The following is a 13,341-nucleotide window of genomic DNA, read 5'->3' on the forward strand; positions in this document are numbered from 1 at the left end:
GCTCTGAAATACCTTTAGTAGTAGTGGTGTAAACTCTTCTCTGAAAGTTTGGTAGAACTCTGCAGTGATGCCATCCGGGCCAGGGCTTTTTTTGGTTTGGAGTTTTTTGATTACCTTTTCAAACTCTTCGTTTGTTATGGGTCTATTTAGTTGTTCTCCCTCTGTTTGTGTTAATTTAGGTAGTGTGTTTCTAAGAATTCATCCATTTCTTCTAGGTTTTCAAATTTGTTAGAGTACAGTTTTTTATAGTAATCTGATATGATTCTTTTGATTTCAGTTGAGCCTGTTGTAATATCGGCCACCTCATTTATTATTCAGGTTATGTGCTTCCTCTCCTGTTTCCTTCAATTTTTGATATAAGTAATCCATTGCCTTCTTGCTTGCGTAATTTCTGCCGAGTAGTCCGTGCTTTTTCTTATTGACTCTCCTTTGTAGGTGACTTTTCATTTATCTGTAGCCGCTCTTAAAATTCTCTTTATCTTTGGTTTTGGCAAGTTTGATTACAATATGTCTTGGTGACTTTCTTTTAAAATCTACTTCATGTGTATTTCGATGAACATCTTGGATAGATATTTTCTCATCATTCACGATATCAGGGAAGTTTTCTGCCAACAAATCTTCAACAATTCTCTCTGTATTTTCTGTTATCCCTCCCTGTTCTGGTACCCCAATCACTCGTAGGTTATTTCTCCTGCTAGAGTCCCACATGATTCTTAGTTTCTTCAATTTTTTTAATTCTTTTACCTGATTTTTCTTCAAATATATTAGTGCTAAGTGCTTTATCTTCAAGTTCAGAAATTCTGCCTTCCACTTGCTCAATTCTGCTCCTCTGACTTTCTATTGGGTTGTCTAATTCTGTAATTTTATTTTTAATCTTCTGAATTTCTGATTGCTGTCTATGGATTTTTCCAGCTTATTAAATTTTTCATTATGTTCCTGAATAATCTTTTTAATTTCTTCAGTTGCTTTATCTGTGTGTTCCTTGTCTTGTTCTGCATATTGCCTCATTTCTTTCCTGATGTCTTGAAGGGTTCTGTATATTAATCTTTTGTATTCTGCCTCTAGTAATTCCAGGAAGGCACTTTCATCTAGAAGATCCTTGGATTCTTTGTTTTAAAGAGCTTGTTCATGCGATCATGGTCTGTTTCATTATGTGACTTGATATTGACTGTTGTCTCTGTGCCATCTATAAGTTATTCTATTAGTTTGTTTTATGTTTGCTTACTGCTTGCTTTGTTTTATTTTGATATGCCCAAATGGGTTGCTTGAGTAAGCTAGCTTGATTATTTTCGCCTCTGGAGCTCTGGCGTTCTGTCCCCAGGTGTCTAGAGCAGTTATCAAGTATACCAGTCTAGGAGTCCATTCCCTTTTCTTGTATGAATTCAACTCAGGTGTCCAGGGAGTTGATCATCAAGTGTGTGGTACAGGCTCTGTCCTACAGTCTTAGAGGGTCAGGGGTGATTGGTGTAGGTACCGGTATCTGGTTGCAGCAGGGAGTCACACTCTGAACAAGGCAGGGGGCTGAGATTCGTCCCCCAGGTGTCTCTGATGACAGCATGTCCCTGTTCCCGAGAGCATACAGGTGGGTGGGTTCTGCAGACGGACCATGGGCACCCAATGTTTTTGGTTGTAAGGACTGGAAGGTACCAGTTATCCTTGGACCCCTGTCACGGGTGTCTGGGTGACCTGAGTGGAGCCACTAGTCCTTAGACCCTTCTTGTGGGTAGTTGAGGACCCTGTTTAATAGGCAAAGCAATGTCAAACATCAAACACCCACCTCTCCACCGCGTAGCTAAAACAGTTGTAGTCTGCCAACAGGGCCTATTCTCCTGAAATAGGCCCACACGGGCCCATGCAGAGGGGAAAGGTACTCAAAGTCCACAGACCGTTTATGCCTGGACAGGAGCTGCTTCTGTCCTGAGCTCCCCCAGTTAGTGGAGCTGGCAAATTATCTTTTCCCCCAATTGTGATTTTTTTTCCTTGTCCATGGCTGGGAGGATGGCTCTAGGCACTCAACAGGGCCTATCTCAGGCCCAGGGAAATCAGGCACTGAAGCTGGCTTGGGAGCAGAGGGGTGGGCATGTTAAAGTATACACAAGTATTTCGCTTTTTCCGAGAGCGCCGTTCTTCTGTGGTTCCAGAGGTGTGAGTAGGTCGTGTGGCTGGCTGGTTGTCTCTGAGAAAACTGTGGCCGAACACTAGTACCATTCTACTGCAGCTGCTCCCGGGAGTGGTGCCTGAGGGCTCCCGGTGATTCAGGTCTGGTAACTCCTCTCTGCTTCTGAACTGTCTCTTCCTCCGCCTGCCCCTCAGTTCTTTTTCTAACCTTGCCTTTGATGTTCAGGACTCCTAGATTTTCAGAAATATATTCGTTTCACTTGTTTTTTTGGGTCTTTGTAGTAACAGGGCTCGCCAGAAGCGTCTGTCTATTCTACCATCTTGGCCCCACCTGTATATAAATTTTTGTGTGAGATGTTAAGCTGTAAACTTTCACTTAAAGCATTATAAAAAAAGAAAGAAAAAAACCCTAACACTATGAAGATAATGGAAGGAAAAATAGGACCAATTCTAGGGCCCCTAATACATGGCATAAATAGGATAAAACCATAACCAACAATGCATGAACACCAGAAGATAAGGTAGAAAATTGGGATCTTCTGAAATTTAAACACTTATGCTCATTAAAAGACTTCACCAAAAGTGTAAAAACAGAACCTACAGACTTGGAAAAAACTTTGGCCAGGGCTTATCCGACAAAAGCCTGATCTCTAAAATCTCTAGGAGAATCTAATGCCTTTACAGCAAAAAGACAAATAATCCAGTTAAAAATGGGCAAAAGATATGAAGGGACACTTCACCAGAGAAGGCATTCAGGAAGTTAACATACATGAGGAAATGCTGATAATCACTAGCCGTTAGAGAAATACAGATCAAAACTGCAATGAGATATTATCTCACCGTGACATTACAGGCACTAATCCAAAAAACAGAAAATAACTAATGTTGGAGAAGCTGCAGGGAGATTGGAACTCTTATGCTCAGCTTGTGGGAATGCAAAATGGTACAAACATTTTGGAAAATGATATGGTGCTTCCTTAAAGAGCTAAAAGAAGAAATACCATATGATCCAGCAATCCTACTCCTACGAATATATCCTAGAGAAATAAGAGCTGTCACTTGACTAGACATATGCATTCCCATGTTCAAGCAAAGACATCACCTTGAAGACTAAGTTGTGCTTAACCCAGTCCATGGTATTTTCCGTCGCGTCATGTGCATGCGAAAGCTGGACAATGAATAAGGAAGATCAAAGGTGAATTGACACCTTTGAATTGTGTTGGCAAAGAATATTGACTATACTGTGGACTGCCAAAAGGGCAAACAAATCTGTCTTGGAAGAAGTACAACCAGAATGCTCCTTGGAAGCATGGATGGCAAGCCTGCGTCTTACATACTTTGGACATGTTGTCAGGAAGGATCAGTCCCTGGGGAAGGACATCATGCTTGGTAAAGTGGAGGGTCAGTGAAAGAGAGGAAGACCCTCAACGAGATGGATTGGCACAGTGGCTGCAACAGTGGGCTCGAGCGTAACAACGATTGTGAGCATGGAGCAGGACCGGGCAGTGTTTTGTTCTGTGGTACATAAGGCTGCTATGAGTTGGAACTGACTAGACGGCACCTAACAGCAACAACATGTTCATTGCAGCGTTATTCACAATATCAGAAAGATGGAAACAACGTAAGTACCCATCAACAGATGAATGGATAAACAATTTATGGTACACACACACAGTGATATACTATGCAATGGTAAAGAACAGTGATGAATCTGGAGGGTATTATGCTGAGTGAAATAAGTCAGTCACAAAAGAGCAAATACTGTATGAGACCACTATTATAAAAGCACACGAAAATGTTTCCACACAAAAAGGAACAGTCTTTGATGGTTATGAGGGAGGGGAGGGGTGGGGAAGAAAAAACACCAACTAGATAGTAGATAAGTGGTAACTTTGTTGAAGGGTACGGCAGTACACAATTTTGGGGAAGTCAGCATAATTTGACCAGGGTAAAGTCATAGAAGCTTCACAGACACATCCAAACGCCCAGAGGGTCCAAGCTTCTGGGCTGAGGGCTGGGTACCTTGGTCTTGGGGTACATCTAGCTCAATTGGCGTAATATAATGTATAAAGAAAATATTCTACATCTGACTGTGATTAGTAGCAACTAGGGACTTAAAGCCTGTGAGCAGCCATCTAAGATACATCTACTGGTCCCATCCTGGCTGGAGCAAAGGAGAAGACCAAAGACACAATGGAAAGATTTGTTCAAAGGTCTAATGGACCACAACTACCACAACCTCCACCAGACTGAGCCCAGAACAACTAAATGGTGCCCAGTTACCACCGATTGCTCTGGCAGGGATCACGATAGAGCGTCCTGGACAGAGCAGGAGAAAAATGTAGAGCAAAATTCAAATTCACACACACACAAAGAAAAGGACCAGGCTTGCTGGTCTGACAGAGTCTGGAGAAACCCTGAGAGCATGACCTCCAGTTATCCCCCTTTAACTCAGTACTGAAGTCACTCCTGAGGTTCACCCTTCAGCAAAAGATTAGACAGGTCTATAGGGCTGACAGTAAGGGACGTGCTTCATAGTTCATTCATGTATACAAGACTAATGGGCATGCCAGCCCAGAGGAAAAGACAAGAGGGCAGGAAGGGACAGGAAAACTGGATGGATGGAAAGAGGGAATGGATGTTGATACATCGCGGGAATAGAGTAAAAAAGAGAGAGATTAAAAAAAAAGTGTCAAGGTTATGAAAAAACAAGGAAAGACTCAGGAATTGTTTTCAGACTGGAAAATACTAAGGAGGTGTGACAGCTAAATGCAATGTTGAATCCTGAATTGTATCCTGGAATAGAAGAAGGACATTAGTGGAAAAACTGGTGAATACCAAATAAGTTCTGCACTTCAGCCAGTAGTACTACTAAGGTTAATTTTTTAATTTTTAATAAATGCCCTGTAGATGTATAAAATGTTAATGTAAGGGGATGCTGGTTGAAAGTTATACAGAAGCTCTTTGTACTGTTTTTGTAACTCTTTTGTAAGTCTAAAATAATCTCAAATTATAAGACAACCAAACTATTTTTTTAAAGAAAGCCCGTGGTCTCTTATGAGCTCTGTGAGCTGTCGACAGGACCACATATATTAGTAATTAGGTTGTAAAGGACTTACTTTATGGGGAACAGCTAGGAGAGGATAATTTCAGGAACTCTGCTTTACTGAGGAGCCTGTAACCTAGCCTTCACTTGGTATTACTGAAATAAGTTTCTACTGCTGGATGATTTTATGTTTTTTTTTTAAGTATTATTTCTGTATTGGTGGTAAGTTCATACATGTAGATGCTGAAAAGCATGTATTTCTAATTAACATATGGCTATACCAATGTATGAGGAGCCGGGTAACACAGTGGTTAAAGCACTCAGCTGCTAACCAGAAGACTGATGGTTTGAACCTACTAGCCATTCCACAGGAGAAAGACGTGGCAGTCTGCTTCTCTAAAGATTTACAGCCTTGGAAACCCTATGGGGCAGTTCTCTGTCCTATAGGGTCACTATGAGTCAAAATTGAGTCGATGGCAGTGGGTGGGTTTGGGTACCAATATATATGCTTCTGACCTATTTTCTCTGCTTTCCCAGGGTCGTTATGGTTGCTGTCGCTTTCTAAGAGATGGATATAAAACTCCTAAAGAGGTAGATTTCTTTTCCCCCAGATGAGCCCAAGGCAGAATGGTCACTGCTATCTTCATCCTCTTTCAGAGAAAAAACTCACTGATGTACTTGTATAGACCATTACATAGGGTAACAGTAACTGATGTTTGCTGCCTTTCTTGGGTTTACCAGTTTGTGAATCTTTCTGGATTAAATAATATGTAGAGAGGAAGGTGCAGTTGCTCATGGCCCCTTCTTCCACTTCTTGCAGGTAGTTATAAGCAGTTTGTTGATCTTGAAAAGTAAAGTTCTTTTGGTTCTGCTTATCAAATTTTCCCCTTTTAAATATCAATGGGGAAAATTAAGTATTATTAAAGAGAATCAATGATCTGTAAGAAGAAACACTTCCACTGGCAATGCAAATATCTTTTAAGGCTTAGGTTCACTGCTCAAGAGCCATTATACTTTTTTTTTTTTAAGTCATGGAGCTCAGACTCTTCTGAAACATGTTGTCTTCCACCTTGCTTCCGCTTCATTCTTTAGCCCTGAATTTGACTTTTGCCCATATCAATCTACTAAAATTATGCTCTAAAAGATCCTTGTAATCTCCTAAATGACCAATCCAGTAGCCTTTTATCAAATCCTTATTCTCCTTGTTTTCTCTGTAGTATTTCACTATTTTCCCCTTTCAATTCCACCACAGTACACCATCCTTATTCTTCTCCTCTCCTCTCCCCTCCATTCATGCAACTCTGAGGGTTTACCAACATTCTGTTCTTGGGCTGTTTGTTTATTTTATATTGATACTCCTTCACAAAGTTCATCTCTAACTTGTGCTTCATGTGTCACCTCTGTAAGGACAATTCCCAAACCCTCACCTCTAGCTGCCCATCTAGACATTTCTATTTATGTCCTGCCACTTCCTCAAACTTAACAAGTATAAAACCGAATTCAACTTTCTTGCAAACCAGTCTCACTTCTTCATATACCCATCTGTGATGCTATTGTTATCCATGTTCCTCTAGTTAAAAGTCACATCACAGATTCCTTGTTAAGGATAGGGAATATGTACATGCTCTTCCTTTCCTGACCACCTTCTCTAAAACAAACTATCAGTAGTGAAAGCCATACTGTAATACCTTTGACTAAAGACAAATAAGACAGACTTTGTTTATTGGATTTTTTTTTTCAGGATCCCAATCGTCTGTACTATGAACCAGCTGAGCTAAAGTTATTTGAAAACATTGAGTGTGAATGGCCATTGTTCTGGACGTACTTTATCCTTGACGGGGTCTTCAGTGGCAATGCAGAACAGGTAACGAGCTGCTGAAAGAGCTTTTCCTAATAGGGAGGAGACAAAGGTGTGTTCTAGAGACTAGTAGCTGAGGGCACTAGGTTAAGAATTGGGAGACTTGGATTTTTTGTTGTTGTTCTTTCTGTTTCAATTTTTTTTCGGGGTGGGGCTTCACTAATGACCATTGAGTAGCTCAAGTATTCCCATCGACTTCTTCTGTTTATCTGTTTATAAGATGAGAATGTTTTTTCTATACTCAGTAAAGATGAAGAAACCTCTAAAGTCCTTTGAATGTCACAAAGTCTTGTAAGTGCAAGGTACATTCACTTCTGCTGTAGTGTGGCATATGCATTTCTTAAAAATCACCATGCTATGATAATCAAGAAATAAAAACTACAGGGCTAATGGAAAGATAGGCATGGGGGCACAACACTTAAAAAAACTTTGTCAGTAACAAAAAAAATGATAGAAACCTAATAAGAGCAGTATCATAGCTTTATACATGTTAAATGGTTAAGAAATATATAAATACTGCAGTGTATATGACACTTTTACCTTGAAAAAGGCCCGAATTTTTGTCTGTGAAGGTGTGCCCATATTTACTCCACCAGCCCACCTGGCTGGTTCCCATGCCTGCCACCCTGTATGTGAAGGGAAGAGAATAAAAGAGAGGGAGAAAAACAGCGAGAGAAAGGAAAAAGGAACAGAGGACAGAGGTGGAAAATAAAAAATAGGCTGAAAGGAAAGGGGAAGATTAGAAAGGGGAGGGCACGTGGTTGTGCAGCCAGGGTGCCCATCAGAAGGGTTACAGTTTGTGAATTATTGTGAAGTGATGGAAGGAGCGTTATCTGAAATCACATGCAAAGTTGTAACAACAGATGTGGGTGGGTATGGCTCATTTTCCTTGTAAGGTGTGTGCATGTGTGTGTTTTTTTTTTGTATTCTTACACAGCTCAATTTAGCTGAGTGCACTCTCAGAATGAAATTGTGCATGAGCAAATGTGAAATTCATGTTATGCTCACATTTTTCTCTAGTACATCAAATGCATTGAACAAAACAAGTGCTATAGTGCAACTATGTATTTTTTTACTATAAATTACAGATTTTTCAAAATTTTTTATGTGTGCTAATCTGCAGCAAATTGTTAAACAAAGACTATAAGCTTGACTTTAATAGAAATTTAATTTGGTAGGGAAAAATGCAGTTTTCAAAAAGCCAATACATCCTAAAGTCAAGAAGCTGTTCATAGGGTAGTACATAGTGAATAAAAACGGGCCTTTGGAGGTGGGCTGACCTGGGCTAAAATCTGAACTCGACCACGTACTTGCTGTACAGTCTTCCACAAGTTTATAACTCCTTTGAGCCTTAATTTCCCTGTAGAAAGAGTGATAATTGCACATACCTCCTAGTACGGTTATTAAAACTAAATACAGTCAAGTATACAATAGTATTTCACCTATAGCAAACACTTAGTAAATGCTATTTCCCTTTCCTCTCCCTTTCACTAGGTGAATAAATTCCTTTGCAACAGGACTTTCTTTGGCTACAACCCCCCCTTAGATCCCCAAGGGAGCTCTCTGTAAGTTTTTTTCTGCCCTTCTTTTATCTGCAGGTTCAAGAGTATAGAGAGGCCCTTGAAGGAGTCCTTATCAAGGGCAAAAATGGAGTCCCACTTCTGCCAGAGCTGTACAGTGTTCCTCCTGACAAGGTGAGTTGGACAGTGCTGTCCATGGAGAGAAGAGGAGCAATACATTGAGAGGACTGCCTCATTTGAGTCAAATAATTTTCAATTTTTAATAAAGTTTTAAAAGTTTGTCTTTAGTTATAGGGCAACAGAAGTAGGATTTTATTCACTTTAAAAATAAATTTTTAAACAGTCTCAATTATGACACTGTTGCAAAGCTAGAGAAGGACAAGACCAAATCTTGAGGTTGCAAATGATATGGGTATCAGTAGGCAGAACTAGAGTGATATTCTGTACGAGTTCTCAGGATTTGGGATTTCTGCTTTGAGGTTAGTATCTTGGTTAGTAGATAAGGCTTGGGAAACAATGTACTGTCTTCATTTTCCCAAAATGCCAGTCAGAAGTACCATTGTTCCTCTTAACCGTTGCGAAAGAATATTGTAGACATTGGAGAAATGCCATCTTCCATTCCGGTGGAGATGGGTGGAATAAGCTCCCAGGAGCATCAGCAGCATAACCTGAGAACTTGTTAAAATACAGATTGCAGGCCCCACCCTGGACCTACTGAATCAGAATCCACATTTTAATAAGATCTACAGGTGAGTTGTATGTGCCTTACAGGTTGAGAAGCCCTGCCCTAGACTGTACTCATTGCCATCAACTCATAGCGACCCTATAGGACAGAGTAGAACTGCCCCATAGGGTTTCCAAGGCGCGGCTGGTGGATTTGAACTGCTGACCTTTTGGTTAGCAGCCAAACGTTAACCGCTATGCCACCAGGGCTCCTTGCCCTAGACTATAGTGCTTGGCTTTTCATTGCATTGCATATGTGACTGTTTTATAGGGTAGGAATCAGAATCCAGACTGAGCCTTTTTATTGTATAGTATCTTAAACCTTCCATTACTCTCGGGCGGCCTCTTCATCTTTTCTCCTAGGTGGATGAAGAATATCAGAATCCTCATAGCGTGGATCGAGTCCCGATGGGCAAGTTGCCTCACATGTGGGGTCAGTCCTTATACATCTTAGGAAGCTTGATGGCAGAGGTAAGGGAAAACTTCAAGGCTCTCTCATTTTTTTTCTGCCTTAGTCACCATAATAATTGGTTTAGTGAGTAGCTCATTAAATCTGAAGGATATGTCTTTTGCTTTTGTACTTTGCCTTAATTATAGGTCCTCAGAATGAGGAGCATGGCCGATGCTTAACAGAAATCTTTCTGCCTTGCAACCATGTCCTTTTTGCTGCCCACAGCTCCCTATTTTGATTCTGTACTTGGAGCTGCCCAGGGATCCTGGATCTTTGCTTTTCAAAACTTCCCTCTGCCTTGCCTAGTGACTGAAGCCAGACTCTTTTACCTGTTTATGTATGTATTACCACTTGCAGCTGTTTTTTAATTTGTTTGGTTTTGGGTTTTTGTTTTGTTTTTTGCTGTGGCTGTGGCTATTTGATTATCTTTAGTTGACATGAATATGAATGTTGCAAAAATGGGCAGATGATTTGTTTAAAATAATCCTTACCCAGTGACTTTCTCATTCAATTAGAATAAATTAAATGCAATGAACAAGGGAGGAAATGAGTGCTATTCTTAAAGGAAAAAAATGAGAGTTCATGCTATTTCGTAAATAGCAGAAACTCAAGTCAAAAGATTTCTGCTGAGCAGGAAGTATACCAGACATATGAATAGATGAGAAAATGAGACTAATGACTTAAGTAATTAATTATAAGCATTGTGGTCTGATCGTCTAAATCATATGTGTGTGTATATATGTATATATATATCCAGAGAAGTTAGAGAATGTAATCAGAATGCTTTTTGTTTATTTATAGTTTATACCCTACCTATTTTCAAAAAAAGGATTTGTGGTAGCCACTAGAAATTAACTCCAGATAAGATTAATTTGGATGTGAGTTTGGTAGCTCAAACATTTTCATACAGTGAAGGTATTTATTTTCTAACCAGACCTGCCTCTTGCATATTCCACTGCAGGCTTATGGGCATCCAAATGTGGTTTCTCCTCTAACATTGGCTTTTTTTGGATTCTTAATAATATGTCTTTTTATGGTTTTTCTTTAGGGATTTTTAGCTCCTGGAGAAATTGATCCCCTGAATCGTAGGTTTTCTACTGTACCAAAACCAGATGTTGTGGTTCAAGGTATGTATTTTTATTCCCAGCAGCAGAAACTTTATATTAAAGGTCTGGTTTAGAGGAAGACCTCTTTGGGTCAGTAAATTATGATTTTATTCTTTATCTTGAATTTTGTTAGACTCAAAAAGTGTGTCATGAACTTGATTTGGTTTAATTTCAAAATTGCTATTAATTGGTAGACACATGACATTAAGTATTTACTAAAACCCATAGGACTGTACAATACAAAGAGTGAACCCTAATGTAAACTATGGACTTTAGATAATAATAATGTATCAATATTGGCTCATCAGTTATAACAGATATACCACAGGAATGCAAGATGTTAATAGGAGAAACAACTTGCAGTGGAGAGGGAGTAAATGGCAACTCTGGACTTTCTGCACAATTTTTCTGTAAACCTAAAACTGCTCTAAAAAATCAAGTCTTAAAAAATACATACATACTCCATTAAAAAATTGTATTGATCATGAACAAATAATTGTGTGTTGTAATACCAGAGGATTCCAAAATATTAAGCACTCCTTACTTCTTGAAACTCTTTTGTCATGACAGTGTAGCCTCCTAGTTATATCTGATTTCTCTCTGACCATTCCTTCTCTGCTTTTTCTGCTTGTACTTCTTTATTCCCATGTTCTTATAATTATTCCGTACTTGGTTTTTTAGTCTTTTTTTTTTTTTTTTGGTATTATTGGTATTTTACTCCCTCAGAATAAATTTCTTTCAGTGGCTTCAGTTATTGCTTCTTTGGAGAGTGCTCCAAACGTTTATTTTTCTTCCTGACAATCAGCTTAATTTCGGGGCATCTAATGTTTGTAAGACAACTTCAGTCTTTTCTCCATTTTTCATGATGTGGTTTATTGGTCGAGTTGTGAGGATTTTTGTTTCCTCTGTGTTTCGGTATAATCCATATTGAAAGTGTAGTCTTTGATCTCTGTCAGTAAGTGCTTCAAGTCCTCTTCACTTTGAGAAAGGAGGGTTGCATCATCTGCATAATGCAGGTTGTTCATGAGTCCTCCACCAATCCTGATGCCACATTCTTCATATAGTCCAGCTTGTTGAATTATTTGCTCAACATACAGATTGAATAAATTTGGTGGAAGGATACAGCCCTGATGCACATCTTTCCTGATTTTATACCACGCAGTATCCCCTTGTTCTGTTCAAACGACTGCCTCTTGGTCTATGTACAGGTTCTGCATGAATGCAATTAAGTGTTCTGGAATTTGCATTCTTCACAAAGTTATCCATAATTTGTTATGACCCACACAGTCAAATGCCTTTGCATAGTCAGTAAAATGCAGGTAAACATCTTTCTGGTATTCTGTCCTTTCAGCCAAGATCCATCTGATATCAGCACTGATATCCCTGGTTCCATGTCTTCTTCTAAATCTGGCTTGAATTTCTGGCAGTTCCCTGTCGATGTACTGTTGCAACCAGTTTTGAATTATCTTCAGCAAAATTTTGCTTGTGTGTGATGTTAATGATATTGTTCGATAATTTCCACATTCTGTTGGATCACCTTTCTTTGGAATGGGCACAAATATGGATCTCTTCCAGTTGGTTGGACAGCTAGCTGTCTTCCAAATTTCTTGGCATAGATGAGTGAGCACCTCCAGTGCTGCATCCGTTTGTTGAAACATCTCAATTGGTGTTCTGTCAGTTCCTGGAGCCTTGCTTTTCGCCAGTGTGTTCAGTGCAGCTTGGACCTCTTCCTTCAATACCATCAGTTCTTGATTGTATGCCACCTCCTGAAATGGTTAAAAGCAGACCAGTTCGTTTTGGTACAGTGACTCTGTGTATTCCTTCCAGCTTCTTTTGATCCTTCCTCCATTGTTCCATATTTTGTCCATAGAATCCTTCAATATTGCAACTTGAGGCTTGAATTTTTTTCTTCAGATCTTTCAGCTTGAGAAATGCTGAGTGAGTTCTTCCTTTTTGGTTTTCTAACTCCAGGTCTTTGCACATTTCATTATAATACTTTACTTTGTCTTCTCGAGCCGCCCTTTGAAATCTTCTCTTCAGCTTTTTTACTTCATCATTTCTTTAGTTCACTTTAGCTACTCTACGTTCCAGAGCAAGTTTCAGAGTCTCTTCTGACATCCATCTTCTCTTTTCTTCGTTTCCTGTCTTTTTAGGAACCTTTTGCTTTATTCATGTTTGATGTCATTCCACAACTCATTTGATCTTTGGTCATTAGTGTTTAAGGTGTCAAATCTCTTCTTGAAGTGGTCTCCAAATTCAGGTGAAATATATTCAAGGTCCTATTTTGGTTCTTGTTGCCTTTTAAAAATTTTTTTCAGCTTCAACTTAAACTTGCAGATGAGCAATTGATGATCTGTTCTGCAGTCAGCCCCTGGCCTTGTTGTGACTGATGATATTGAGGTTCTCCATCATCTCTTTCCACACATGTAGTTGATTTGATTCCTGTGTTTTCCATGCAATGAGATCCACGTGTATAGTCACCCTCTATGTTGTTGAAAAAAGGTATTTGCAATGAAGAA

The 13,341-nt window shown here is 39.5% G+C and overlaps 1 protein-coding gene across 5 annotated transcripts in view; it reads left to right on the forward strand.

Moving 5' to 3' along the window:
- Positions 1-13,341, forward strand: part of PHKA1 (phosphorylase kinase regulatory subunit alpha 1) — a 201,289-nt gene that overhangs the window by 68,734 nt on the left and 119,214 nt on the right. For all 5 annotated transcript variants that reach the window (XM_049873293.1, XM_049873294.1, XM_049873295.1 and 2 more), the window contains exons 9-13: positions 5,702-5,755; positions 6,906-7,028; positions 8,621-8,716; positions 9,629-9,736; positions 10,765-10,843. In XM_049873293.1, coding sequence (XP_049729250.1) covers positions 5,702-5,755; positions 6,906-7,028; positions 8,621-8,716; positions 9,629-9,736; positions 10,765-10,843 — 460 coding nt within the window. The remainder of the gene's footprint in view (positions 1-5,701; positions 5,756-6,905; positions 7,029-8,620; positions 8,717-9,628; positions 9,737-10,764; positions 10,844-13,341) is intronic.

Source organism: Elephas maximus, chromosome X (assembly GCF_024166365.1).
Source record: "Elephas maximus indicus isolate mEleMax1 chromosome X, mEleMax1 primary haplotype, whole genome shotgun sequence".
Lineage (NCBI taxonomy): Eukaryota > Metazoa > Chordata > Mammalia > Proboscidea > Elephantidae > Elephas > Elephas maximus.